General features: G+C 34.9%; 1 protein-coding gene and 2 long non-coding RNA genes across 7 annotated transcripts in view; 1 reads left to right on the forward strand and 2 right to left on the reverse strand.

Moving 5' to 3' along the window:
- LOC309622528 overlaps positions 1–26,462 on the reverse strand; it is a 223,113-nt gene that overhangs the window by 108,769 nt on the left and 87,882 nt on the right. The gene's annotated exons all lie outside the window — the stretch shown is intronic.
- On the reverse strand, positions 7,878–17,174 carry LOC309622599. The gene is made up of 2 exons (XR_014241015.1): positions 10,493–17,174; positions 7,878–8,577 (listed from the first exon to the last, which is right to left on the reverse strand). It is a non-coding gene; the product is annotated as an uncharacterized lncRNA (long non-coding RNA).
- LOC309622522 (nucleolysin TIAR-like) lies at positions 8,587–10,465 on the forward strand. The gene is made up of 2 exons (XM_082378600.1): positions 8,587–9,886; positions 9,946–10,465. Exons 1-2 carry the CDS (start codon positions 9,395–9,397, stop codon positions 10,210–10,212), a joined length of 759 nt encoding a protein of 252 aa, XP_082234726.1. The 5' UTR covers positions 8,587–9,394; the 3' UTR covers positions 10,213–10,465.

The following is a 26,462-nucleotide window of genomic DNA, read 5'->3' on the forward strand; positions in this document are numbered from 1 at the left end:
TGCTCCAGGAAGCAAGGCCATAGACACCCTGCAGCCGCAAGGCACACCTATGGCCTGCCTGGGCAAGGAGCCAAACCAGCATTTCTAACCAACTGTTGAGCCTAGCCTCTGGACCCACATAACCAGGGAGCTTGAACAGTGACCCTGAGCAGACTTGAAGCCCAGTTTGAGGTAGCGCTCAGCCACAGAGCCCAGCCTACAGCCTCACCTAACAGAGGAGCCCAGCACAAAAGCCAGCCCATTTGGTGAACACAGCCTGCAGCCTTGCCCAGTTAGGAGCCCAGCCAATGACCCAGGCCACTTGCAGAGCCCATCCTCTGGCCCCACCCAGCCAGGAAGTTGAACAGTGACTCTGCCCAACCATTGAGTGCAATCCAGCCATCCAATTGTGGGCACAGCTGAAGGCCCCATCAAATCAGAGTGTACTGGCTGTGACCTCACCCCAAAGCAGAGCACAGTCCATGGCCTACTTGATCACAAAGACCAGTCTATGTCCCTGCCCAACTTCAGGGCACAGCCTGTGGCCATAACTGAACGCAGAGTCCAGCCAGCAGCACCATCTGGTTGGGAAGCACAGCCTAAATTCTCACTCCACCAGGAGAGATTATCCAATCACAGAATCCAACCAGTGGCATTGCATTGCCACGAAACACAGCCTGCAACCCCACCAACCAGAGGTGATTCAAGAAAATGAAAAGACAACACTTAGAATGGGAGAAAATACTTGCAAATCATTTATCTGATGAGGAGCTAATATCCAAAATACATAAACACTCATACAACTCAATAGCAAAAAAAAAAAAAAAAATACCCAAACAATTCAATTTTTCAAAATGGGCAAAGACCTGAATAGATCATTTTGCAAAGAAGATATGCAAATGGCCATCAGATATATGAAAAGATGCTCAACATCACCGATCATCAGGAAAATGCAAATCAAAACCACAATGTGATATCATTTCATACCTGTTAGAGTAGCTATTATCAAAAAGACAAGACAATGAATATTGGAGAGGATATGGAGAAAAGCGAAACCTTGTACACTGTTGGTGGGAATGTAAATTGGTTCAGTGACTATGGAAAACAGTATGGAGGCGCCTCAGAAAAACTAAAAATAGAACTACCATGTGATCCAGCAATCCCACTGTTGGGTATATATCCAAAGGAAATGAAATTACTATCTTGAGGACTTATCCATATCCTCATGTTCACTGTAGCATTATTTACAGTAGCCAAGATATAGCTAGAGATGAATAGATAAAGAAAATGTGGTACATACATATACACAAAGGAATGTTATCAACCATAAACAGAAAGAAATCTTGCCATTTGCAACAACACAGATGAAACTTTAGGGTATTATGCTAAGGGAAATAAGACAGAGAAAGGCAAATACTGTATGATCACACTTATATGTGGAATCCAAAAGAAATTGAACACATAGAAATATGAGTATTGGTGGTTGTCAGAGGCAAAGGAGTGGGGAAAATATGTGAATGTGGTCCATGGGTACAAACATACAGTTATAATATGAATGAGTTCTGGTGATCTAATGTACAGCATGGTGACTATAGTTATCAATACTGCATTGTATAGTTGTTGTACAACACTGTATTTTATTGAAAGTTGCAAAGACAGTAAATCTTAATAGTTCTCATCACACATACACACAGGAAACAGTCACAATGTGAGGCGACACGTGTGTTAACTAACATTATTGTGGTAATCATTTCACGATGTATATCATATTGTCACATTGTGCCCCTTAAACTAATACAATGTTATATGTTAACGTATTTCAGTAAAGCTGGAAAAAAATACATTTCTGAAAGAAATCTCCTTGTGTATGATGTATTATCCTGTTCCTATTTCACAGAATTTGATTTGCTTCTGTTTAGGATTTGATTTTTAAAACTTTCTGCATGCATATTAATGAGAGAGATCAACCTATAAATGGTCTTTTTTGTAGTATACTTTGCCCCTTTCATACCTTTTTAAAGATTGTATATTACAAAAACATTTAAAATCCTCACTGCCATGGCTACCATACACACATTCATACATTCATTCATTCAAAAAACTTTTGTTGAGAGTTCATTTATATCTGGCACTGAAATAGCTTCATATTTAATAACATATTTACATCTCACAGTAATGTTATGAAGTATTTTTAATTTCTCCAGTTTTAAAAAGAAGAAAAATGTTATGTAAAACTGTCTCAAGACTGCACAGCTCATAGGTGGTGGGCCAGCTCTTCAAAGAACATTGTAATTAGCTTAATGCCTGGGACACACTAGGCATAGTATAATGTAAACATAGCTGGCAGGAAGGGAGAGAAGAAAAGTGAAAGAAAGGAAAAAGAAAGGCTGGAAAAAAATGGTTAAAAATAATTTAACATTTTTAAAGTAAAAGATGCAAATTATTCAAAAATTATAAGCAAGATTTCACAACTAAACTAAAATATATGCACATAATGACTAAGTTTACCCTAATTGCTGCTTTTGTTTACGTATCATTCTATAAAATTCATCATCTATTAGAGGTATATTTACACTAATGCCTTGGTAGTTCATACTTATTCAAATTGAAGAAGTTACCCATTGAGAAAAAACATTACTGTGTAGAAAAAATTCAACAAGTTCGTCTTTCAGATATCTCCCAGGTGCTTCTGATTTTATATTTCTTGTTTCCAAATCCTTTTCTCATTTCACTAAACAGAAAGTATGTTTATTTTATGGTTGAGGATTTTGCCTTATTTAACACTATTCAACACTTGCCTTACTTAAAATAGTTCCCTGTAAATTATATCCCCCAATTAAAGAAAGATTTTGTGAACTTTAAAATTATATTGGAGGTTCTTATTCTGGGCAGTAAATTGTTTCACAAAATTATATGTATGTGAACAATTTCTTTATTTTTGATAATTGTCAAAACCTCAGGAGTCTAGAATTAAGTCTTTTGAAGACGGAAAGTTGTGTGAAGATTTCCGTCAGGATGATAACTACCTAATGACTTTGCTTTAGTATATATGCAGTTTGAAAATCAAAATAAGTCTAACATCTTAGAAAAAGAGCAGCAGGGTTAAGCTTTCCTCACACATCCACTATCTCTTACAGCAAATTAACAAATTTATAGGTGTTGGGAAGATGTTAAATGAGCTTGCTCTACATTTTTTCTACTCTTTGATTAATTAAGTACAATTCATTTGGAAGAAAATTAAAAACTGATGTTTGTTTTGCCCTTCAAAAATTATTCAGGAAAAACATATTTACAGCTTGGTACACTGCATTACCAATTCTAATATGGTCGGTCCCAGACAAACCAGGATTGGAATCCTGGTCCCAACACTTAACTATCCCTGAGAGCCTGAGTAATTTCACCTAACTATTTTTATGGTGAGTTTTCATCCATAAAAGGGGATTAATACCTCCCTAGGCAAAGTTAGTGTGGACAATAAGTAAGATCAAGTGCTCCTGACACTGCCCAGTTCCTAGCAGGTGCCCTTGCACCCTCAGAGGGAGTTAGGCAATATTGTGAATAGGTTAAATTACAATCTGGCATCATGCTGCCTAAATTTATAGATTGATTTCTACACTTCCTGGCTCAGTGACCTTGGGCAAGCAACAAACTCCCTCAGCCTGAGTTTTCTTATTTTTTAAATAAGGGTAATAATACTGCATGCCTTGTGGTAGATGTTGTGATGTTTAAATGAAATAATATATGTAAAGCATTGTTGAATTAAACAAGGAGGCCATTAGAGTGAGGTGTTTCTAACACCTTATCATCCAAAATAAGGAAATCCTAAGGCTGTAAATGCCTCAAGGTTAAGGATCAAAATCTAAGGACAACTAATCACAAAGAACCAACTAATCTTTTCCAAATAATGCAACCACTTAAGCGATAGACAATCAAATCCTTTCTTTACTCCTCCCTCTAGTTTATAGAAGCCCCCACCCACCCCCCTGCTTCTGTCCATAGAATGCTCCTAACCACTTCCCACTTCTGGTTTGGCAGTGCCTCATTCAAATGGATTTTTGCTCAGATAAACTCTTAAAATTTTTAACATAACTCAGTTTGTCTTTTAACAACACTGAGCAAAATTCCTGGCACACTGGATGTGTTCAATAAATGTTAGTGGTTACTATTACTCCCTCTCTTTCTCAAGGTTTAAAGGTGGGAAATGAGCAAACTGCTGTTATTTATTCACTCACAATCTAAAGCAAGAAAAAATCTGGAGACATTAATTCCTTGAAATCATTACATTCTTACCTAGTAATATTAGATTTATTTTATTTATATTTTATAACTTGGTAAAATTAAATGACTTTAAAATGTTAAAATAGGAAAAAATTCTAGACATATGTATTAAGAGAAAGAAAGATTCCTATTTGTTATCTGCTACTGAATGTTTCTTAGGTATCTTATTGCCTTAGGTAATTTGTAAAAGCAATTGAAATAATTTTGAAAGGCTGGGCTTGTTCTAATGAAATTGAATGCTCATCAAGAAAAGGTAGAAAGGTAGAGTATTGTTTTTGTAATTGTTCAATTCCTAGAAAGTATAATTGATATAAAATTTTTGTATATAATATGTAAAATATAATATAAATATAATTTTCAAATAGCATATTACAGGAGATTATATGTATGAGAGTATAAGTACAATACTGGCAATTACATATAGATAGATATCTACAGGCAAATGGTCAGTTTATATTCAAATAGAAAATAAGATTACATGATAAAGTGAAATAGAGAGGATCCCCATCTAAATTTACAATGGTGTAATAAACTAACAAACAAAATAAACAAAGACAAACCATCCTTAAAAATATTTACAAAGATTCATAATAATGCCTTATTTTAAGTATTGCTCTATATGTACATACTGCCAAATGAAATTCAGCAAAATACATATTGTCCAAACCTAATTCCTTAGGAAAATCCAAATCATTTTTTAAAAACATCAGAAAGAGTAAGATGAACTTAAAAAATACCCAGTTGATATTATAGGTTGCTATGATACCTTCACTTACCCTTCTGCTATACAGTATATGTCTAATGGATATTTGCTGGATAAATGAATGATTTTAGCAAACTTGTTCCATGTTAGGTATCATATTTGTACTTTTAAATTGGAAACCAGTATGGTCTACAATATTTTTGTATAATTTGCTTTCCTCTGGGTAAAATACACATGAAAATTAAATATTAGTTTCTTCAGTGTGCACTAGCAGCTTCTGCTATGAAACTAACACTTTTGCTCTCAAACAAGAACTTTCTTATTCAACATTGAGACCCTTTTATATTTTTGGCTTATAAGTATATGGGAGTTCTGTCTTCCATCCTAACAGCCAGACTTTTGATCTATTACTTCAAATACTTTCTTTCAAGAATTTTCCCAACAAAATACAAAACATTAGCATGTTACCTATGACTGTTTTTTTTAGAGGTAGGATATGTAGAAAAGCCTTATATTTCCCAGTTTTCTAAATTATTAAAAGCATATTCTCCTGCATCCTGAGATTTCCACAATACAAACATACATTTCTGTATTTATTGATGAAAAAAATATGTCTTGTGAATAATTAATTTAGGCAGAATAAATCTCCAGTACCTTTGGCAACAGAACAACCTATACATCCATCTTAGCATCTTAGACAAAGTGTCTTCCTTATCTTCTTGAAGTTGTCAAACTTCAAAAGTGGTGGTGAGGGTATGCCAGATAAAGTACAAATTCCATCTGAGTTTATGCTACTATTCCTCGATGAAAATTTAGAGCATACTTCACACTGAGAGAGAAAATATAAGTTCAGTATTGACAATGACTCCTCTTTTACCAACTTATCAATATAGTAGTTAAGAATCTGGTTTCTAAAGTCATACTGTCTAGTTCAGGTTCTGCTCTTCCTAGAATTTGGCAAGTTGCCTATCCTCCATGTGCCTCAGTTTCCTTGTCCATAAAATGATGATGGTAATAATTACTACCTATATTTATTCAGGATCTTCTATGCACCAGTAAGTGTTTTCATCCCTTGGGATACAGTAGTCAACGAAAGAGATACGGTAAACTGTATTTCTGTTCACTAAAATGTAGCCCCCAGTGTGTGATTTCACACATTGTAACTTACTACTCGGGAAAAAAAGAACCTTTCGGATATATAGGTATAGTATGAGCTATGGTATCAATCGGGTTCTTAGGTTTTATCGTATGAGCTCACCATATATTCACAGCGGGTATGGACGTTGACACATGAGCATACTTTACATCAGCCAATATAATTATTGCTATCCCTACAGGAGTAAGAGTATTTAGCTGACTGGCAACACTTCACGGAGGCAATATTAAATGATCGCCAGCCCTGATGTGAGTCTTAGGTTTCATTTTCCTTTTCACAGTCGGCGGACTGCAGGTATTGTCCTAGCTAATTCGTCATTAGACATTGTCCTTCATGATAACTACTATGTAGTCGCACACTTTCACTACGTGCTCTCAATGGGAGCTGCTTTTGCTATTATAGGGGGGCTTGTACACTGATTTCCACTATTCTCACGATATACACTCAACTCAACATGAGCAAAAATTCACTTTGTGATTATATTTGTGGGTGTCAACCTAACCTTCTTCCCACAACATTTCCTAAGCTTATCTGGCATGCCTTGATGATACTCCCATGATCCAGACGCCTACACAACATGAAATATCATTTCATCAATAGGTTCATTCATCTAGTGCTGCTGAATTCAGGCATGGCCATCTGACATTCTTTGCCTAAAAAAATATAAGTGGCAGTGACATGTGTCTCTTTAGAAGCTTTAATCCTCAGTGAGCAATTTATCATACTTGCTTTTCCCAGCCTTTGTGATTATGGAAGCATGTTTGGAGATGAAATCTCTGGATTTCTAGATTCCTGAGTGACTATATTGTATAGGACTTTCTGTAAATTCATAGTATAATATTACAAGAGAAAAAAATAGGCTTTACTGTTTTCAGCCATTGGAATTTGGGGTTGTTTGTTACTGCAGCATAATCTAGCCTATTCTGACTGTTAAAACAAAATATCTGTACTTGAGAAGTACTCATTGTAGTTAGAAGAGACAAACAAGAGGAAAATAAAACATAATAAGTACGGCACCTAATGTGATAGAAGGTAATAAACACTATGGAATTAAAAATAGTACAGTAGGTAAGAAGTAAGGATTAATTCAGATTAAAGGGGCAAAGAAAGTTGGGAGGATGCAGGTTATGGAACTAATTAGGGAGGTCAACTAATTAATGATCTCTGAGCCCTTAGTAAAATTTCTGATACATAATAAGCCTCAAAAAAGTTATTTATTTTTACATTATCTAGATTTAATATAATGGATTTGTTGACTATATAGTACTACTTTTTGATCTTTTTCTTCCGATAACTTTTATTAAAATTTAAGGCAAATCCTTACATGATAGTTCAGAAGCTAGGGTGGATAACATTAAACTCCCAGGTTTCTGAACCTTACGTATTTAGCTTCAGAGCATACAAATCTTATTAATATTAGGTCTTAAGGCATCGATGTTACCATACTTGTGCTATGGGGAGAATTATTTTTAATGCCACTGAGAAAATCCAGGTGCAACATGCTTGTTAATTCACACTACACATTTATCTGCCTGGCAGGAAGAGCCTGCAAGGAAACTTGGCATGTTAATGTTGCTATAATGCACCTTTCTTCACCCCGCTGTCAGTGGCAGTACTGCATATGAAAGCAAAAACAGTGAAAGAGAAAGAACATTTCCTAAGTTAAGTTTGCTTTTCCTTGTTATACCCAAGCTTGAATCAGAGGGGTTTTGTAATAAATATGGAATCATCTTCAAAGTAATATTTTAAAGGTAAATGCAGTTTGTGAATTAAAGGAATAATTTCCATTAAGAAAATGATAGAGATAAATAAATCACTTTTAGATATTGAAAATAGAATTTGTAATTTAAAAATTAATATTTCAAACTAAAATTCTATTTTCCTCAAGTTTTACCAATCATATTAGTGAAGTTGTTAAACCATTCTACTTCCCAAAATCAAAACGTAGGAAAGTTTCCTTTTCTATTGAAAATACTAGAGTCCTTGATTCAGAAACAGAAAATATCTCCAAAGATAAGGATAAAACTTTTACCTTGTATTTCTAGAAACTTACAACATTGGTGTTATTTATTGACAGGTCATAGTTATGAAAGGAATAACAAAAGATACAAATGTATATTTACTCATTACAAATAAAACACCTCCCCATAATTAATGCATAAAATATCAAATCAATATTTATACTCTTCCTATGTGGAAATATGTTATTCCTAACCAGTATTCTTTTCACTGTGTGATGGAAAACACCATCTGGGTCCATGGTTTGACTTTCTAAAGGTAAAATAGAACATCAGTTAAAAAAATAAAAAAGAAGAAGAAGAAGCATGGCCATTTCAATTTTCCTTACTTCCAAGCAATCTCTTTCCACATAAATTTAATCAATCAAGAAAAGAGAAAATTAATCAAGTAGCTGACCATTTTAGCCAGTCCAGTGATCTTTCTAACCTATTAATAAACTTGCCTCGAGTGTCCGGAGCGGGCTGGGGGGAGAGAGCCCGAGAGCGGGGTTCGGTGCCTTTTCCTCTGTCCCCAGCCGGTGCCCGTAGCCCCCCTCCCCTTCCTCCCCACCCCCTCCCCTCCCCGGCCCTGCCCTCCCCCTTGTCCCGGGATCGCTCCGTCGCACCCACCGTGATGGAAGACGACGGGCAGCCCCGGACTCTACAAGGACTGCTACATCTTCCTAGGTCTTACCCCTGCAGCACTTAGTTCACTGCCTGGAACGTAAGAGACACACACAAGCTAAGACATATGGTTCTATCATCAGAAAACAATATGGTGTTTATAGCCTAGATACATAGGTAACCTCTCCAGAGATGTGACAGAAGTTCTTATTCTTCAGTTATTCAGTCAGATTGGACCCTGTAAAAGCTGTAAAATGATAACAGAGTCATGGGATACAGTTTATGGAGGATTATGATGCATAAATAGAATTCATCCCTTTGAAAATAATGTTGGGAGAGAAGAGCAGTGCATACAAGCAATGACCCATATTGCTTTGTGGAATTTTATGAACACAGAGATGCAGCTGCTGCATTAGCTGCTATGAATGGGAGAAAAATTTTGGGAAAGGAGGTCAAAGTAAACTGGGCAACAACACCAAGTAGCCAGAAAAAAGATACTTCCAATCATTTCCACGTGTTTGTTGGGGATTTGAGTCCAGAAATTACAACAGAAGATATCAAATCAGCATTTGCCCCCTTTGGTAAAATATCCTGCCCAAACTCCAAAATGATGGTAGAGAATTGACCAAGAAAAATAAAGAAATCTGTTAACAGGCCATGGATGCCCAAGTAGTTAAAGACATGGCAACTGGAAAATCCAAAGGCTATGGCTTTGTATCTTTTTATAATAAACTGGATGCAGAAAATGCAATTGTGCATATGGGAGGTCAGTGGTTGGGTGGTCGTCAAATCAGAACCAATTGGGCCACACGTAAACCACCTGCACCTAAAAGTACACAAGAAAATAACACTAAGCAGTTGAGATTTGAAGATGTAGTAAACCAATCAAGTCCAAAAAATTGTACTGTGTACTGTGGAGGAATTGCTTCTGGGTTAACAGATCAGCTTATGAGACAGACATTCTCACCATTTGGGCAAATTATGGAAATCAGAGTTTTTCCAGAGAAGGGCTACTCATTTGTCAGATTTTCTACCCATGAAAGTGCGGCCCACGCCATTGTTTCGGTGAATGGTACTACAATTGAAGGACATGTTGTTAAATGCTATTGGGGTAAAGAATCTCCTGATATGACTAAAAACTTCCAACAGGTGTCACCACCCCGATAAACTTAGACAATGATAAATAACAGAGTGCTATTCACATAAGGGTCGACTATAGTCAGTGGGGCCAGTGGAGCCAAGTTTATGGAAACCCACAACAGTATGGACAGTATATGGCAAATGGGTGGCAAGTACCACCTTATGGAGTATATGGGCAACCATGGAATCAACAAGGATTTGGAGTAGATCAATCACCTTCAGCTGCTTGGATGGGTGGATTTGGTGCTCAGCCTCCCCAAGGACAAGCCCCTCCCCCTGTAATACCTCCTCCCAACCAGGCTGGATATGGCATGGCCAGTTACCAAACACAGTGAGCTGGGACTCTAAACAAAATGTAATTCATGATAGCTTCAATTTCCTTGTGACACTCTGAAGACATGAAAGTAGACATTGGAAAATGAAAATATTTATTTTAAAAATTGAAATGTTTGGAACCTTTAGCACAGCTTTGCTTTGGTGAAGGACACATGTCTTCTAGTTCTGCCTTTTTAAGTTTTTGTTCATGATGGATATGAACATGATTTTTCTTTGTGTACAAAAACTACAATAAAGTCAATTAAGACAAAAATAAAAAATAAAAAAAAATAAACTTGCCTCTAATAGTAGTTAGCCAAATAGTTAGGATTTTTATAAGTGAAGTATATTTACATAATAGTGCTACTGTTCATCCAGGAATACTTACTTGAATCTGTACAAGAAACGTCAAAAAGATGTTGAGCTGCTAGTTCATTTCATTCTTTCATTCATTGCAAATATTTATTATACCTGGAAGACTTACCAGGCACTACTAAAGGAACTAATAAACAAGACAAAAAACGTCTCTGCTTTTGTGGAGCTTTCAATCTAGAGATGAGTAGACAAAAAATAAACAAGTGACCGAACAAATGATCAAGTTATTCTAGATAGAAATGAGTGCAATAAATAAAATATACTGATACTAGGATGATGTTGTAGAGAATTAGCTTTGGTGGAGGCAGACTGAAAAGTAAGTCAGGAAAAGTACTTCTCAGAAACCAATGGGATAGGAGGATATTTGAGCTAAAATATAAATGACAAAAACAACATACCCTTACAAATATTGGTGGGCATAGCATTCTTAGTATAGGAATAACTAATCTAAAGACCCTAGGTAGAATAAACTTGGTTTACTTGAGGAATAGAAAGGGCAGTAAGACTAGAGTATGGTAAAGTAGACAGACAGTGAAAGGAGATGAGGTCAGAGCCAAAGAAAGACCAGATCGTGAAGACTTAGAGACAATGATAAGCTATGAAGGGAAACCATGGTAAATTTTTGTTCTTTTGTTTGTTTTGTTTCACTTTGTTTGAATGCAGAGAATGACATAACATAAATATATATATAGTTTTTTATACTTATTTTGATTACCATTGAGAGTCAATTAATAAAAAGCCAAAAACAGAAAGTAGGAAAATAGTCTGGAATGTACCAAATGAGAGAAAGTGGAGATGGGAAGACATGGAAAGATAGATTCAGGATATGTTTATAGACAGAGCCATAGAATTTGATGGAGATTGAGCTCATGAGAAAAAAGGAAGATACCAAAAATGCTACAGTAGGTTGGGGTTGGGCAACTGAATGGAAGTTGATGCTATTTAAAAGAAATAAAACAGCTAAAAACAACAACAACAACAACAACAACAAACAGCTAAAGTATTAAGTATCTGGTAAGAGTTGAGGACTCTTCTTGACTTTAAAGATTTGGCTCATTAAAAAGTTAGTCACTTAGGGGCTTCCCTGGTGGCACAGTGGTTGAGAATCTGCCTGCCAATGCAGGGGACACGGGTTCGAGCCCTGGTCTGGGAAGATCCTGCGTGCCGCGGAGCGGCTGGGCCCGTGAGCCACAGTTACTGAGCCTGCGTGTCTGGAGCCTGTGCTCCACAACAAGAGAGGCCGTGATAGTGAGAGGCCCGCACACCGCGATGAAGAGCGGACCCCGCTTGCCACAACTAGAGAAAGCCCTCGCACAGAAATGAAGACCCAACACAGCCATAAATAAATAAATAAAAATTTAGTTACTTAGTCATTTAGCCACTTCAAAGATTTAACTAATTTAATCTTCATAACAGTTCTATGAATTGAGTACTATTTGATTCCCATTTATGAATTAGGAAATTGAAACACAGAGAGAGAACTTCATACAAGTACTTAGTACAAGTAGCTTGTATTAAGTCATACAGCTAGAATCAACACAAGGAAGGTTACACTATACAGTTGACTCTTGAACAACACAGGAGTTTGAGGCACCAACTTACGCACAGTGGAAAATCAACGTATAACTTTGCAGTTGGTTCTCTGTATCCAGGGTTTCACATTCTTGGGTTTAACTAACCAGGGATTGTGTAGTACCTTCTGATAGTTTTTTGTTGGTTGTTTTAAGCTGCTAAATTTGGAGGGTAATTTATTATGTGACAATTGGTAACTAATACATAAGAAGTATTTTTTAACTTAGAAAATAAAAATATAAAGGAAATTGATACCATAGAGAAGAGGATTGTAATTTTTAAATCATAAATCATTTATATTGACAAGAATTAAAATGAGATTAAGCTCTTTTATGATGCCTAAAACACACATGACACTGTGGCATTCTTTTGGCGGTATATCTTTGCATAAATTCATAATTTACTATTAACCTATACACAAGAAAATTAACCAATAAAGAATCCAAAGAGTTTAATTTGGTAAACAAAATTATTATAGTTATTTTTAATTTCCTCTTTTATGGTGGTAGTAGTGTGTTTTTAAAGCAGTTACCTATCTCTAGAAAATATGTGTATGGAACTATAAAATGGGTATATGTGTTAAAGATGTATGTTTTTGGAGTTATGAGGTCAGGTGATACACAGCATAAATACTAAGAAGTTACAAATCACACATACACAGACACGCACAGATATACCCCAAAATAATAATTATTATTTATATATATATATATATATATACCTCTGAAGTCATGTTTCCTGAGCTGAATATCCCAAATTTAGAAGATTTTGTTAGAGAGCTGAAAATGGACTGTTATATTGAACTGACCTAGAAGATAAAGTGAATTAACTTGGATTAATAACATTAAAAGGGAACAGTCTATCCTTTGTACAGTGGTATTTCCTGATATTCTAAAGGAAAGTGCTTTAGCCCTTTAGCACTAAATTCAATTTCCTATCTTGAAAAGGAGAGACCTGAGGACACATATCTACTCCTTACATGAAATTTAGACACTTTGCAGTTTTCCAAATCCCTGGAAAATAGTATCATATCTCTGATAGAAACTCTAAGTTCCTTTAAAGGGGGATTAAAGAGAGTGAGTCACTTAAAATGGTGGTTTAATTTCTACTTTGTTCTGCATGTTTATATATATTAACTGCATATAAATAAATATTTCAACATAAAATTGTTTACAATAGCCATATATTTTAACTTGTATAAGTATCTCAAATTTAAAATATGGGCATGTAAGTTCAAATTAAATTCTTTTTAAAAACATTTCTCAGAAACGAATTGCCGATATAAAAACTTTCTCTCTAAAATCTAGAAAATACCATTTTCCTCCTTCATTTTTAAGCCAAAGAAAATAAACACGCCTTATGATAGAAATTGCAGCAGACACAAATCACTTACGTGATAAACAGAAGACTTGTACCAACCAGAAATCATCATTAGAGGAGCAATTTCTTATTAGTTCCCTCTTTCTGTACTTAAGTAGATACATTTTTCTTAATAAGAACAGCTTAACTGATGTAATAGATTTTTAATGGCTAGGCAGGCTCACCCTTCCTAGGAAAGATTTATTCTGCTGAATCAGATAGGGTTCTTGATAGCAAGTAATAGTATTTGACTCTGGATCTCAGGTCAAAAAAAGGAATTTGTTGGATGGATTGTAAGGAATTTATTCGATAAAGCCCATTGGGCCAGGTTTGGAAAACAAGGAGGCATCAAGACAATTCTGAACGGTGAAGGAGCAGGAAATGAGACTACCATCTTTAGCAGAAGCAGTCTGTTCTGGACACTGCTGCTGCAAGTCATTATTATGGTGGAAACTGAAACAACTGAATTCTGACCATTAACATTCCAGGTCCTGAGTTGGAGAATGATTGGCAGGACTTAAATGACATGCCAATACTCTTTCTCCCTAGGGGCAAGGAATGGAGCATCTGACTCTCTGGTTTTGATATTGGAGAAAACTGTACTAAGACTACACATATTGAGAAGTTCCCTAGTATGTATGTGTGTGGGTGTGTGTGTGTGTGTGTGTGTAATATGAGATCTTATGTGGGGCAAACAAAGCAAAAAAAACAAATTATCAAACAAAAACTAGCTCGTATTCTCTCACCCCTTTTAATAATAATAGGACTTCATGAAGGATTACTCTACTATATGTTTCTGCTGTTAGAAGAATTTCACTACTGGATTGATATGCAGAGATTGATTTTATTAGGTAAATGGATAAACAGCTATTTAATGTGTTTCCCATTCTGAATGTACTTAAATGCTGCACAGGCCCTGATCTTGAGGGGAGAACTGTGATGATTAAATTCTCATTATTAGGTGGCATCTTTACATACATTGCCTAATCTTTTTTTCTGTGTGTGTTTACTGAATTAATTTTAATTGTCAAATATCTAAACATTTTGCTAATAATAGGTAGTTTTTTCCTCCCTCTCCTACTTGCTTTCTAGTCACACATACCACTATTCTTTTCATAAGCACTTCTGGACTCTCGTTTGTCCACTGGGTTTACATTTCTTCATTTCTTTACCCCGCCAATATGCTGGCAGTAACACTGTAAATGATTCAAGCACAATAGCTCTCTGCTCTTTGCTACCCCACAGCATGATTTTGATCTATACCCATAAAATAAAAATAATGCATAACAAGCACTGGAAGAGAAAAGTCCTTTAAAGGCACAGAAATGATTTTTGTTGGGAATGGGAAAGAGCATGGGAAAGGGGAAAATACAAAGGAAAAAGCCCTGTAGTCACTCCCCTATTCCCGTTTTCATATTGGGTTTATTAAATGTAGTTCCAACTCAAGACAACTATATTTCACAGTAAATTACAGTCTGCCTTAAGACTTGGCACAATAATACCAAGAAATTGCAGAGTTGTTTATTGATCAGTGGACAGCAAATATTTAACTTCAGGGGAAAAAATCAAAACTGAATTAAAGTCTCACCAGCTTTTGCCAGGGCCTCCATCTGAAAAGCATTATTAGCCTCAAATTGATGGAATTGATGACTGGATTCACAGAGCACATTCAAATAACAGAGACCTTTTCCTCAGAGGCAATATTCTCTAAGGAGTCTGAGAAACTTCCAGCAAATTTGTAATATTTTCGCGATGCCTGCTGGAGAGTGTAGTTCTCTACTTGTTCAAGAAAAAAGCCTGCCAAAGCCTCACTAAAGTATCAAATTAAGATTTCAGTCTTGCTTTAGGATTTAAAGGCCAAAAAAAAAATTTTTTTTTAACTGTTCATATTCAGTGTAACCTCCATTTTCAAAAGAAGCAAATTATCTCATTCTGAGTTTAGCTACTATTAAAAAAATTATTTAGTTTTTTTTTTTTAACATCTTTACTGGATTATAATTGCTTTAAAATGGTGTGTTAGTTTCTGCTTTATAACAAAGTGAATCAACTATACATATACATATATCCCCATATCTCCTCTCTCTTGCGACTCCCTCCCACCCTCCCTATCCCACCCCTCTAGGTGGTCACAAAGCACCAAGCTGATCTCCCTGTGCTATGTGGCTGCTTCCCACTAGCTATCTATTTTACATTTGGCAGTGTATATATGTCCATGCCACTCTCTCACTTCGTCCTAACTTACCCTTCCTCCTCCCCGTGTCCTCAAGTCCATTCTCGGCATCTGCATCTTTATTCCTGTCCTGCCCCTAGTTTCTTCAGAACCTTTTTTTTTTTTTTTTTTAGGTTCCATATATATGTGTTAGCATACGATATTTGTTTTTCTCTTTCTGACTTGCTTCACTCGGTATGACAGACTCTAGGTCCATCCACCTCCCTACAAATAACTCAATTTCGTTTCTTTTTATGGCTGAGTGATATTGCATTGTATATATGTGCCACATCTTCTTTAGACATTCATCTGTCAATAGACACTTAGGTTGCTTCCATGTCCTGGCTATTGTAAATAGAGCTGCAATGAACATTGTGGTACATGACTCTTTTCGAATAATGGTTTACTCAGGTTATATGCCCAGTAGCGGGAATGTGGGGTCGTATGGTATTTCTATTTTCAGTTTTTTAGTGAACCTCCATACTGTTCTCCATAGTGGCTGTATCCATTTACATTCTCACCAACAGTGCAAGAGGGTTCCCTTTTCTCCACACCCTCTCCAGCATTTGTTGTTTGTAGATTTTTTTATGATAGCCATTCTGACTGGTGTGAGGTGATACCTCATTGAAGTTTTGATTTACATTTCTCTAATAATTAGTAATGTTGAGCATCCTTTCATGTGTTTGTTGGCAATCTGTATATCTTCTTTGGAGAAATGTCTATTTAGGTCTTCTGCCCATTTTTGGATTGGGCTGTTTGTTTTTTGTTGTGAGCTGCATGAGCTGCTTGTAAATTTTGAGATTAATCCTCTGTCAGTTGCTTCATTTGCAAATATTTTCTCCCATTTTGAGGGTTGGCATTTTGTCTTGTTTATGTTTTCCTTTGCTGTTCAAAAGCTTTTAAGTTTCATTACATCCCATTTGTTTATTTTTGTTTTTATTTCCATTTCTCTAGGAGGTGAGTCAAAAAGGATCTTGCTGTGATTTATGTCACAGAGTGTTCTGCCTATGTTTTCCTCTAAGAGTTTTATAGTGTCTGGCCTTATATTTAGCTTTTTAATCCATTTTGAGTTTATTTTCGTGTATGGTGTTAGGGAGTGTTCTAATTTCATTCTTTTACATGTAGCCATCCAGTTTTCCCAGGACCACTTATTGAATAGGCTGTCTTTTCTCCATTGTATACTCTTGCCTCCTTTATCAAAAACAAGGTGAACATATGTTGGTGGGTTTAACTCTGGGCTTACTATCTTGTTCCATTGATCTATGTTTCTGTTTTTGTGCCAGTACCATACTGTCTTGATTACTGTAGCTTTGTAGTATAGTCTGAAGTCAGGGAGCCTGATTCCTCCAGCTCCATTTTTCTTTCTCAAGATTGCTTTGGCTATTCGGGGTCTTTTGTGTGTCCATACAAATTGTGAAAATTTTTGTTCTAGTTCTGTGAAAAATACCATTGGTCGTTTGATAGGGATTGCATTGAATCCATAGATTGCTTTGGGTAATATAGTCATTTTCACAATGTTAATTCTTCCAATCCAAGAACATGGTACATTTCTCCATCTGTTTGTATCACATTTAATTTCTTTCATCATTGTCTTATAGTTTTCTGCATATAGGTCTTTTGTCTCTTTAAGTAGGTTTATTCCTAGGTATTTTATTCTTTTTGTTGCAATGGTAAATGGAAGTGTTTCTTAATTTCTCTTTCAGATTTCTCATCATTAGTTTATAGGAATGCAAGAGATTTCTGTGCATTAATTTTGTATCCTGCTACTTTACCAAATTCATTGATTAGCTCTAGTAGCTTTCTGGTAGCATCTTAAGGATTCTCTATGTATAGTATCATGTCATTTGCAAACAGTGACAGCTTCACTTCTTTTCTGATTTGGATTCCTTTTATTTCTTTTTCTTCTCTGATTGCTGTGGCTAAAACTTCCAAAACTATGTTGAATAATAGTGGTGAGAGTGGACAACCTTATCTTGTTCCTGATCTTAGAGGAAATGATTTCAGTTTTTCACCATTGAGAATGATGTTGGCTGTGGGTTTGTCATATATGGCTTTTATTATGTTGAGGTAAGTTCCCTCTATGCCTACTTTCTGAGAGTTTTTATCATAAATAAGTATTGAATTTTGTCGAAAGCTTTTTCTGCATCTATTGACATGCTCATATGTTTTTTCTCCTTCAATTTGTGAATATGGTTTATCACAGTGATGATTTGCGTATATTGAAGAATCCTTGCATTCCTGGGATAAACCCCACTTGATCATGGTGTATGATCTTATTAATGTGCTGTTGGATTCTGTCTGCTAGCATTTTGTTGAGGATTTTTGCATCTACGTTCATCAGTGATATTGGCCTGTAGTTGTCTTTCTTTGTGACATCTTTATCTGGTTTTGGTATCAGGGTGATGTTGGCCTCATAGAATGAGTTTGAGAGTGTTCCTCCCTCAGCTATATTTTGGAAGAGTTTGAGAAGGATAGGTGTAAGCTCTTCTCTAAATGTTTGAGAGAATTCGCCTGTGAAGCCACCTGTTCCTGGGCTTTTGTTTGTTGTAAGATTTTTAATCACAGTCTGAATTTCAGTGCTTGTGACTGGTCTGTTCATATTTTCTATTTCTTACTGGTTCAGTCATGGAAGGTTGTGCTTTTCTAAGAATTTTTCCATTTCTTCCTGGTTGTTAATTTTATTGGCATAGAGTTGCTTGTAGTAATCTCTTATGATCCTTTGTATTTCTTCAGTGTCAGTTGTTACTTCTTTTTCATTTCTAATTCTATTGATTGGAGTCTTCTCCCTTTTTTTCTTGATGAGTCTGGTTAATAGATTATCAATTTTGTTTATCTTCTCAAAGAACAAGCTTTTAGTTTTATTGATCTTTGCTATTGTTTCCTTCACTTCTTATTCATTTATTTCTATCTGATCTTTATGATTTCTTTCCTTCTGCTATCTTTGGGGTTATTTTATTCTTCTTTCTCTAATTTCTTTAGGTGTAAGGTTAGGTTGTTAATTTGAGATGTTTCTTGTTTCCTGAGATAGGATTGTATTGCTATAAACTTCCCTCTTAGAACCACTTTTGCTGTGTCTCATCAGTTTTGGGTCGTCATATTCTCATTGTCATTTGTTTCTAGGTATTTTTCTATTTCCTCTTTGATTTCTTCAGTGATCTCTTGGTTATTAAGTAGTGTATTGTTTAGCCTCCATGTGCTTGTATTTTTTACAGATTTTTTTTCCTGTAACTGATATCTAGTCTCATAGAATTGTGGTCGGAAAAGATACTTGATGCGATTTCAATTTTCTTAAATTTACCAAGGCTTGATTTGTGACCCAAGATATGATCTATCCTTGAGAATGTTCCATGAGCACTTCAGAAGAAATTGTATTCTGTTGTTTTTGGATGGATTGTCCTATAAATATCAATTAAGTCCATCTTGTCTAATGTATCATTTAAAGCTTGTGTTTCTTTATTTATTTTCATTTTGGATGACATTCCCACTGTTGAGAGTGGAATGTTAAAGTCCCCTACTGTGATTGTGTTACTGTCGATTTCCCCTTTTATGGATGTTAGCATTTGCCTTATGTATTGAGGTGCTCCTATGTTGGGTGCATAAATATCTACAATTGTTAGATCTTCTTGGATTGATCCCTTGATAGTTATGTAATGTCCTTCTTTGTCTCTTGTCATAGTGTTTATTTTAAAATCTATTTTGTCTGATATGAGAGTTGTTACTCCAGCTTTTTTTTGATTTACATTTGTATGGAATATCTTTTTCCATCCCCTCCCTTTCGGTCTGTATGTTTCTCTAGGTCTGAAGAGGGTCTCTTGTAGACAGCATATACACGGGTCCTGTTTTTGTATCCATTCAGCCAGTCTATGTCTTTAGGTTGGAGCATGTAACCCATTTACAATAAAGGTAATTATCAATATGTATGTTCCTATTACCATTTTCTTAAATGTTATGGGTTTGTTATTGTAGGTCTTTTTCTTCCCTTGTTTTTCCTGCCTAGAGAAGTTCCTTTATCATTTGTTGTAAAGCTGGTTTGGTGGTGCTGAATTCTCTCAGCTTTTCTTTGTTTGTAAAGGTTTTTATTTCTCTGTCGAATCTGAATGAGATCCTTTCTGGATAGAGCAATCTTGGTTGTAGGTTTTTCCCTTTCATCACTTTAAATATGTCCTGCCACTCCCTTCCAGCTTGTAGGGTTTCTGCTGAAAGATCAGCTGATAACCTTATAGGGATTCCCTTTTATGTTATTTGTTGTTTTTCCCTTGCTGCTTTTAATATTTTTTCTTTGTATTTAATTTTTGATAGTTTGATTAATATGTGTTTTGGCGTGTTTCTCCTTGGATTTATCCTGTATGAGACTCTCCGTGTTTCTTGGACTTGACTGACTATTTCCTTTCCCATATTAAGGAAGTTTTCAACTATAATCTCTTCAAATATTTTCTCAGTCCATTTTTTTTCTCTTCTTCTTCTGGGACCCCTATAATTCGAATGTTGGTGCATTTAATGTTTTCCCAGATGTCTCTGAGACTGTCCTCAATTCTTCTCATTCTTTTTTCTTTACTCTGTCTGTGGTAGTTAGTTCCACTATTTTCTTCCAGGTCACTTATCCATTCTTCTGCCTTAGTTATTCTGCTATTGATTCCATCTAGAGAATTTTTAATTTCATCTATTGTGTTGTTCATCATTGTTTGTTTGCTCTTTAGTTCTTCTAGGTCCTTGTTAAACATTTCTTGTATTTTCTCAATTCTATTTCCAAGTTTTGGGACCATGTTTACTATCATTACTCTGATTTCTTTTTCAGGTAGACTGCCTATTTCCTCTTCATTTGTTTGGTCTAGTGGGTTTTTACCTTGCTCCTTAGTCTGCTGTGTATTTTTCTGTCTTCTCATTTTACTTAACTCACTGTGTTTGGGGTCTCCTTTTTGCAGCCTGCAGGTTCAAGTTCCTGTTGTTTTTGGTGTCTGCCCCCAGTGGCTAAGGTTGGTTCAGTGCGTTGTGTAGGCTTCCTGGTGGAGGGGACTGGTGCCTCTGTTCTGGTGGATGAGGCTGGATCTAGTCCTTCTGGTGGGCAGGACTGTGTCCAGTGGTGTGTTTTGAGGTGTCTGTGACCTTATCATGATTTCAGGAAGCCTCTCTGCTAATGTGTGTCATTGTATTCCTGACTTTCTAGTTGTTTGGCATAGGGTGTCCAGCACTCTAGCTTGCTGGTCATTTAGCGGAGCTGGGTCTTAGCATTGAGATGGAGATCTCTGGGAGAGCTTTTGCCATTTGATATTACATGGAGCTGGGAGGTCTCTTGTACTTTCTATATAGACAACCATGTCATCTGTAAATAAGGATAATTTTGTTTCTTTCTTTCCAATCTATATGAACTTTAGTTCTTTTTATTGCCTTAATGCACTGGCTAGAATTTTCAGTAGAATCTTGATCAACAATACTAGGAGTACACATACTTACCTTATTCTTAATCTTAGGCCAAAAGCATTCAGGTTTGCACCATTACATATGAGGTCCTCTGTAAATTTTTGTAGCCACCCTGTAATGGGTGAAAAAGTCTTCTTTCTTCCCAGATATAGAAAGTTTTTGTCATGAATGAATGTTGAATTTTGTCAAAAACTTTCTGCCTAAATTGATATCATGTGGTTTTTCTTCTTTAGATTGTTAATTGGTAGATTATATTAAATGATTATTGAATATTTACCCAGCCTTGATTTCTGGGGAATAAACAGCTCATTTGATTTGGTGTATTATTTCTTTTATATATTGCTGGGTTTAGTTTGGTAATATTGTGTGGAGGATTTTTACGTCTGTGTTCATGAGGAATACTCTTCTTTATTATTCTATTTGTCTAGTTTTGACATCAGATTTTTGCACATAAAATTAGTTGGGAAAGTCTGTCTCTTCTGTTATCCCTAGAATTAATGGTATTTCTTCTATAATGTTTGGTAGAATTCAGCAGTAAAACCAGCTAGGCCTGAATGTTTCTTTGGGGGGAAAATTTTAAAATATAGATTCCATTTATTTAATAGTTGTTTGGCTTTTCAAGTTATCTATATCACCTTGGATGAGTTTTGGTAGTGTGTGATTGTCAAGGAATTAACTCATTTAATCAAAGTTACTGAATGTATCTGCAAAGTGTTGTTTATGGTTATACTATATATAGCTATACTACAAACTACACTTTGCACATAAATCCTTTTAACATCAAGAGGGTCTGTAGTTCTTTTATTTCTAATAACTTGTGTCTTCACTATTCTCTTTTACTTTGTCAGACTTGCTGAAGGTTTATCAATGTTATTAGTGTTTTCAAAGAAACAGTATTTGGTTTCATTGATTTTCTCTATATTTTCTGTTTTCAGCTTCTGATTTCTGCTCTTAATTTTAATTATTATTTTACTTCTGTTTGCATTAGTCTTATTTTGCTCTTCTTTTTCTAGTTTCTTAAGATAGATGCTTAGGTTATTGATATGAGACCTTTCTATCACAAATATTTAATGCTATAAATTTCTCTCTAGGCACAATTTTAGCTATGTCTCACTAGTTTTGATATCTTATATTCTCATTTTTGTTCAGTTTAAAATATATTCTAATTTCTCTAAGACTTCTTCTTTAAGCCATGAATCACTAAGAAGTGCATTGTTAGTCCAAGTTTTGGGTATTTTTCTGTTAACTTTAAAAAAAAAAAAAAAATGACCTCTAGTTGAATTCCATTGTAAATCAGAGAATATATTTTTAATGATTTTAGTTCTTTTAAAGGTTTATTTTATGACCAAGGATATGCTCTATCTTGGTGAATGTTCTATGTACACTTGAAAAGAATACGTATTCTGCTGTCTGGGGGTGGAGTTTTCTATAAATATTCAGTAGATTCAGTTGATTGATGGTGTTGTTTACTTCTTTTATATTCTTTCTGATATTTTGAATACTAGTCCCATATATTCCTGACAGAGCAGCATTGAAGTCTCCAAACATAATTGTATATTTGTCTATTTCTCCTTTTGGTTATGTCAGTTTTACTTCATGTATTTTGAACATCTGGTGTTAGTTAGAGGGTGGAATTTTTATTCTTTGTGAACTGTTCATTGTTTATTATGTAATGTCTATTATTATCTCTTACTTTTCTTTGCTCTGTAGTCTACTTTTCTGATATTAATACGGTCACACAATTTTTTTTTTTTTTGATTACTGTTTGCATGGTGTATCTTTCACTATACTTTTAACCTATCTATGTCATTATATTTGAAGTTAGTTTCTTATAGACAGCATATAACTGAGTCATTTTTATCCAATCTGATTACCTCTGTCTTTTAATTGATGCCATTTTATGTAATTGTTGATATATTTACATTTATGTTTATTACTTTAGTATATATTTTTCAGTTTGCTCCCACTGTTTTATGGATCTCTATTGTCCCTCCCCTGACTTCTTTATCTTACAGTCTACTGAGTATCAGTATTTTACTATTCCAAGTACAATGTAGAAATCTTACCACTACAGATGCCCCCGTCTTATACATATATATTAATATTATACATTAACATACATTCTATATTTTATATGTACTATATACTACTATATATTGTATATCCCCTTCTTATATTTTCGTTCTCTTATATATTATATCTACTTATATTGAAAATCAGATGATATTATAATTTTTACTTTCAACCTCCAAATATATTTTAAAGAACTCAAAGGATAAGAAGTTTATTATGTTTGCTGAGATAGTTACAATTTCTGTTGTTATTCGTTCCTGATGTCCCAACTTTCCTTCTGATATCAGTTCCCTTTTGTCTTAAGAACTTCCTTTCACAAATCTTTTAGAACATGTCAGCTAAAAATAAATTCTCTTAGTTTTGCTTTATCTGAGAATGTCTTTGTCACCTTCATTCCTAATATTTTCACTGGATATAGAACTCTGGTTGACAGTTGTTTTCTTTCAGCACTTTTAAATGTTGTGGCAGTTCTTCCCAGTCTCCATGGTTTCTGATAGGAAATCCTCATTCAAGCATTTTCTCCCTACAGGTGATGCATTGGTTTTCTCTTGTTGCTTTCAATTTTCTTTTCTTTAGTTTTAAGCTAAAATTTAAGTTTGATTATGAGGTGCCTGGACATGAATTTCTTTGGATTTATTCTGTTTGGAGTTTGCTAAACTTCTTGAATATGTAGGTTTGTGTCCTTTACCAAACTTGGAATGTTTTCAGGAATTATTCCTTCAAATATTTACTCAGCATTGTACACTTTCTTTTCTTATGTCTCCCTTTAATGACATAAATGTTTGACTCTTATTGTCTCACATGCTAATTTTGTTAACTTTTTCAATAATTTTTCTCTCTATTGTTCAGATTGGATAATGTTATTGTTATGGACTGAATGTTTTTGTTAGTGGGAGAGACCCAATAGGTTATATTTACTCTGTCTTATCCAGAATCAAAACCCTCCAGAGTGCATTTCTTTTTTTTTTTATAAATGTATTTATTCATTTTTGGCTGAGTTAAGTCTTCGTTGCTGCATGCTAGAGCACAGGCTCAGTAGTTGTGGTTAGTTGCTCTGTGGCATGTGGGATCTTCCTGGACCAGGGCTCAAACCCGTGTCCCCTGCACTGGCAAGCAGATTCTTTAACCACTGCGCCACCAGGGAAGTCCCCAGAGTGCATTCTTTATGTCTTCATTATGTTATTCTGCTTTCCCTTCATTAGTTAATCATATTCAAATAACTGATGAAAGTAAATTTTTTAATTGCAATTTTCCTTTTCCATTATAGGTTTCCACAAATTTATGAGCACCACAAACAATTCATTCATGACAATGACACCTTACACTAATGTAAAATTACAAAACATAAAAAAAAATAGTTGCTACAAAAAGTACGTATAGATTTTCAATTATATTACTGTTTCTCTTAGCTTATAACATAGACTTTTTTTTTTTATTCATGGCTTAAATAAATGTTTATGTGGTTTCTGAGCAATGTGACCTAGCACATTTTGAATGCACTGTCTGTACGAATAATGTGCTAGGTATACTACTGTATTGAAAAATCAGAAAGTTCATTGACTTTTATTATTTTTTAAGTTTGGCTTTCAATCCAGCACCATATGAAACCCAAGAAAAGTAAAAAGATTCTAAAGCCACCGCCCACAAGCTTCAAATTAAACAGCTAGAATCCTGATAATACAGAATACATCTCAGTTTTTTTTTATTCAAATGGCTTGAATTTAATCTCTTTTGCCACTATGAGGATAATCTGAAATGGATTCAACTGTTAAAGTGACCTGCTCTTGTCAAGCTTCCAGCTACTGTCAGTACACTTCTTTTCCTTTGCAAATAGCCAGATACAGTTTAAAAAAATGAAAGTGCTTCCCATGATAACTTTATAATACTACATCGTCATCATATTAAAAATGCTTCATAATCACAAATAAAGAAGTAAAACCATGGCAGGTTTTTGGTTGGATTTTTTGTGTGTATTTTGCCAATTCAATAACAACTATAAGAATGCATTTTTTTAGTTGTAGATATTTTGGCTGAAACTGAATGCTTTAATTATTGAAATGTAATACTATAAAAAAACTTGGTTTGTAACTAGAGAGTCCTTTATTCTTTTCCAATGTGCATGATCTTTTATGCCATTTCTCCATTATATTCATTTGGCTTAAGGAAATATCTATTCTAAAGCTCTAAATAATTGACACTAAAATCAGTTAGTTCAGATTTCTGAAACTGGAAAGAATTTTAGAATCATGTAATCACACCTCTTCATTTTAGAGGTGAAATTTCTCAGACTCAGAGATTCAGCTTACATTAAGCAAAAGTCAGGAGCCCAGGTCCCTAAACCTGGTCCTGGTATTCTTTCTACAATAAGGAAGTGATTTTGTGAGTCTCCTGTCCCTGTGAAAAAAATGAACATACATGCAAAAGTTTGCTGAAATTTTAGGTGTTCATTAAACACGCATGGATGCCATGTGAGTCTCTAAATTAGGAAACCCTGTGTAGGGACAATTAACTAGCCATCTGGACAAAGAAAAAGGGATCTATATTACATCTTATAGTAAAGTAAATTCCAGGAGGATTAAAATTTTAAATATAAAAATGAGGCATTTAATATTCTGGAATAAAACATAGTAGAAAATTCCATTTCCTGCAAATGAAGAGTTGACTCTAACAGTGACCCAAAAATCTACCAACCTAAAAGTAAAGAGTAATAAATTTGACTATTTAAAAAATCCTATAAGAAACATTGAAAGACAAAACTAAAAATCTATTCAATACTGCACATATTAAGTGCTAAGCTAGTATGGTAGTTGGAATGGCTCCCCATTCCAGAGAAGTCCGTGCCCTAATCTCCAGAATCTATAAGTATGCTATGTTACATGTCAAAGGGAATTTACAGATCTAGTGGTGTTATTTTAAGCTGCTAAGCTTGTGGTAGCTTGTTACAGCAGTGATAGAAAACTAATACAGCTATCTAGTATTTAAGAATGAAAATTTAACCTACAGATATAGTTGTAAACATATTAAATAATTTTTGCAAATTGCTTTTCATTGAAGCCTTGCTTATTACTCTTCCAGTAAAAGTGAAAAGCATATAAATGGCCATAACTAGATATTTAAATAAACTGTGCTATGTCCATATTATGGAATACTACTCAGCTATAAAGAAGAATGAGAAAGCTTTTCATACCACTATGAAAAAATATCCAAGATATACCATTAAATGAAAAATGCAAATACAATACCATGTGTATAAAGAAGAGAAAA

Source organism: Balaenoptera borealis (genome assembly GCF_965194805.1).
Source record: "Balaenoptera borealis genome assembly, chromosome: 2".
Classification (NCBI taxonomy): domain Eukaryota; kingdom Metazoa; phylum Chordata; class Mammalia; order Artiodactyla; family Balaenopteridae; genus Balaenoptera; species Balaenoptera borealis.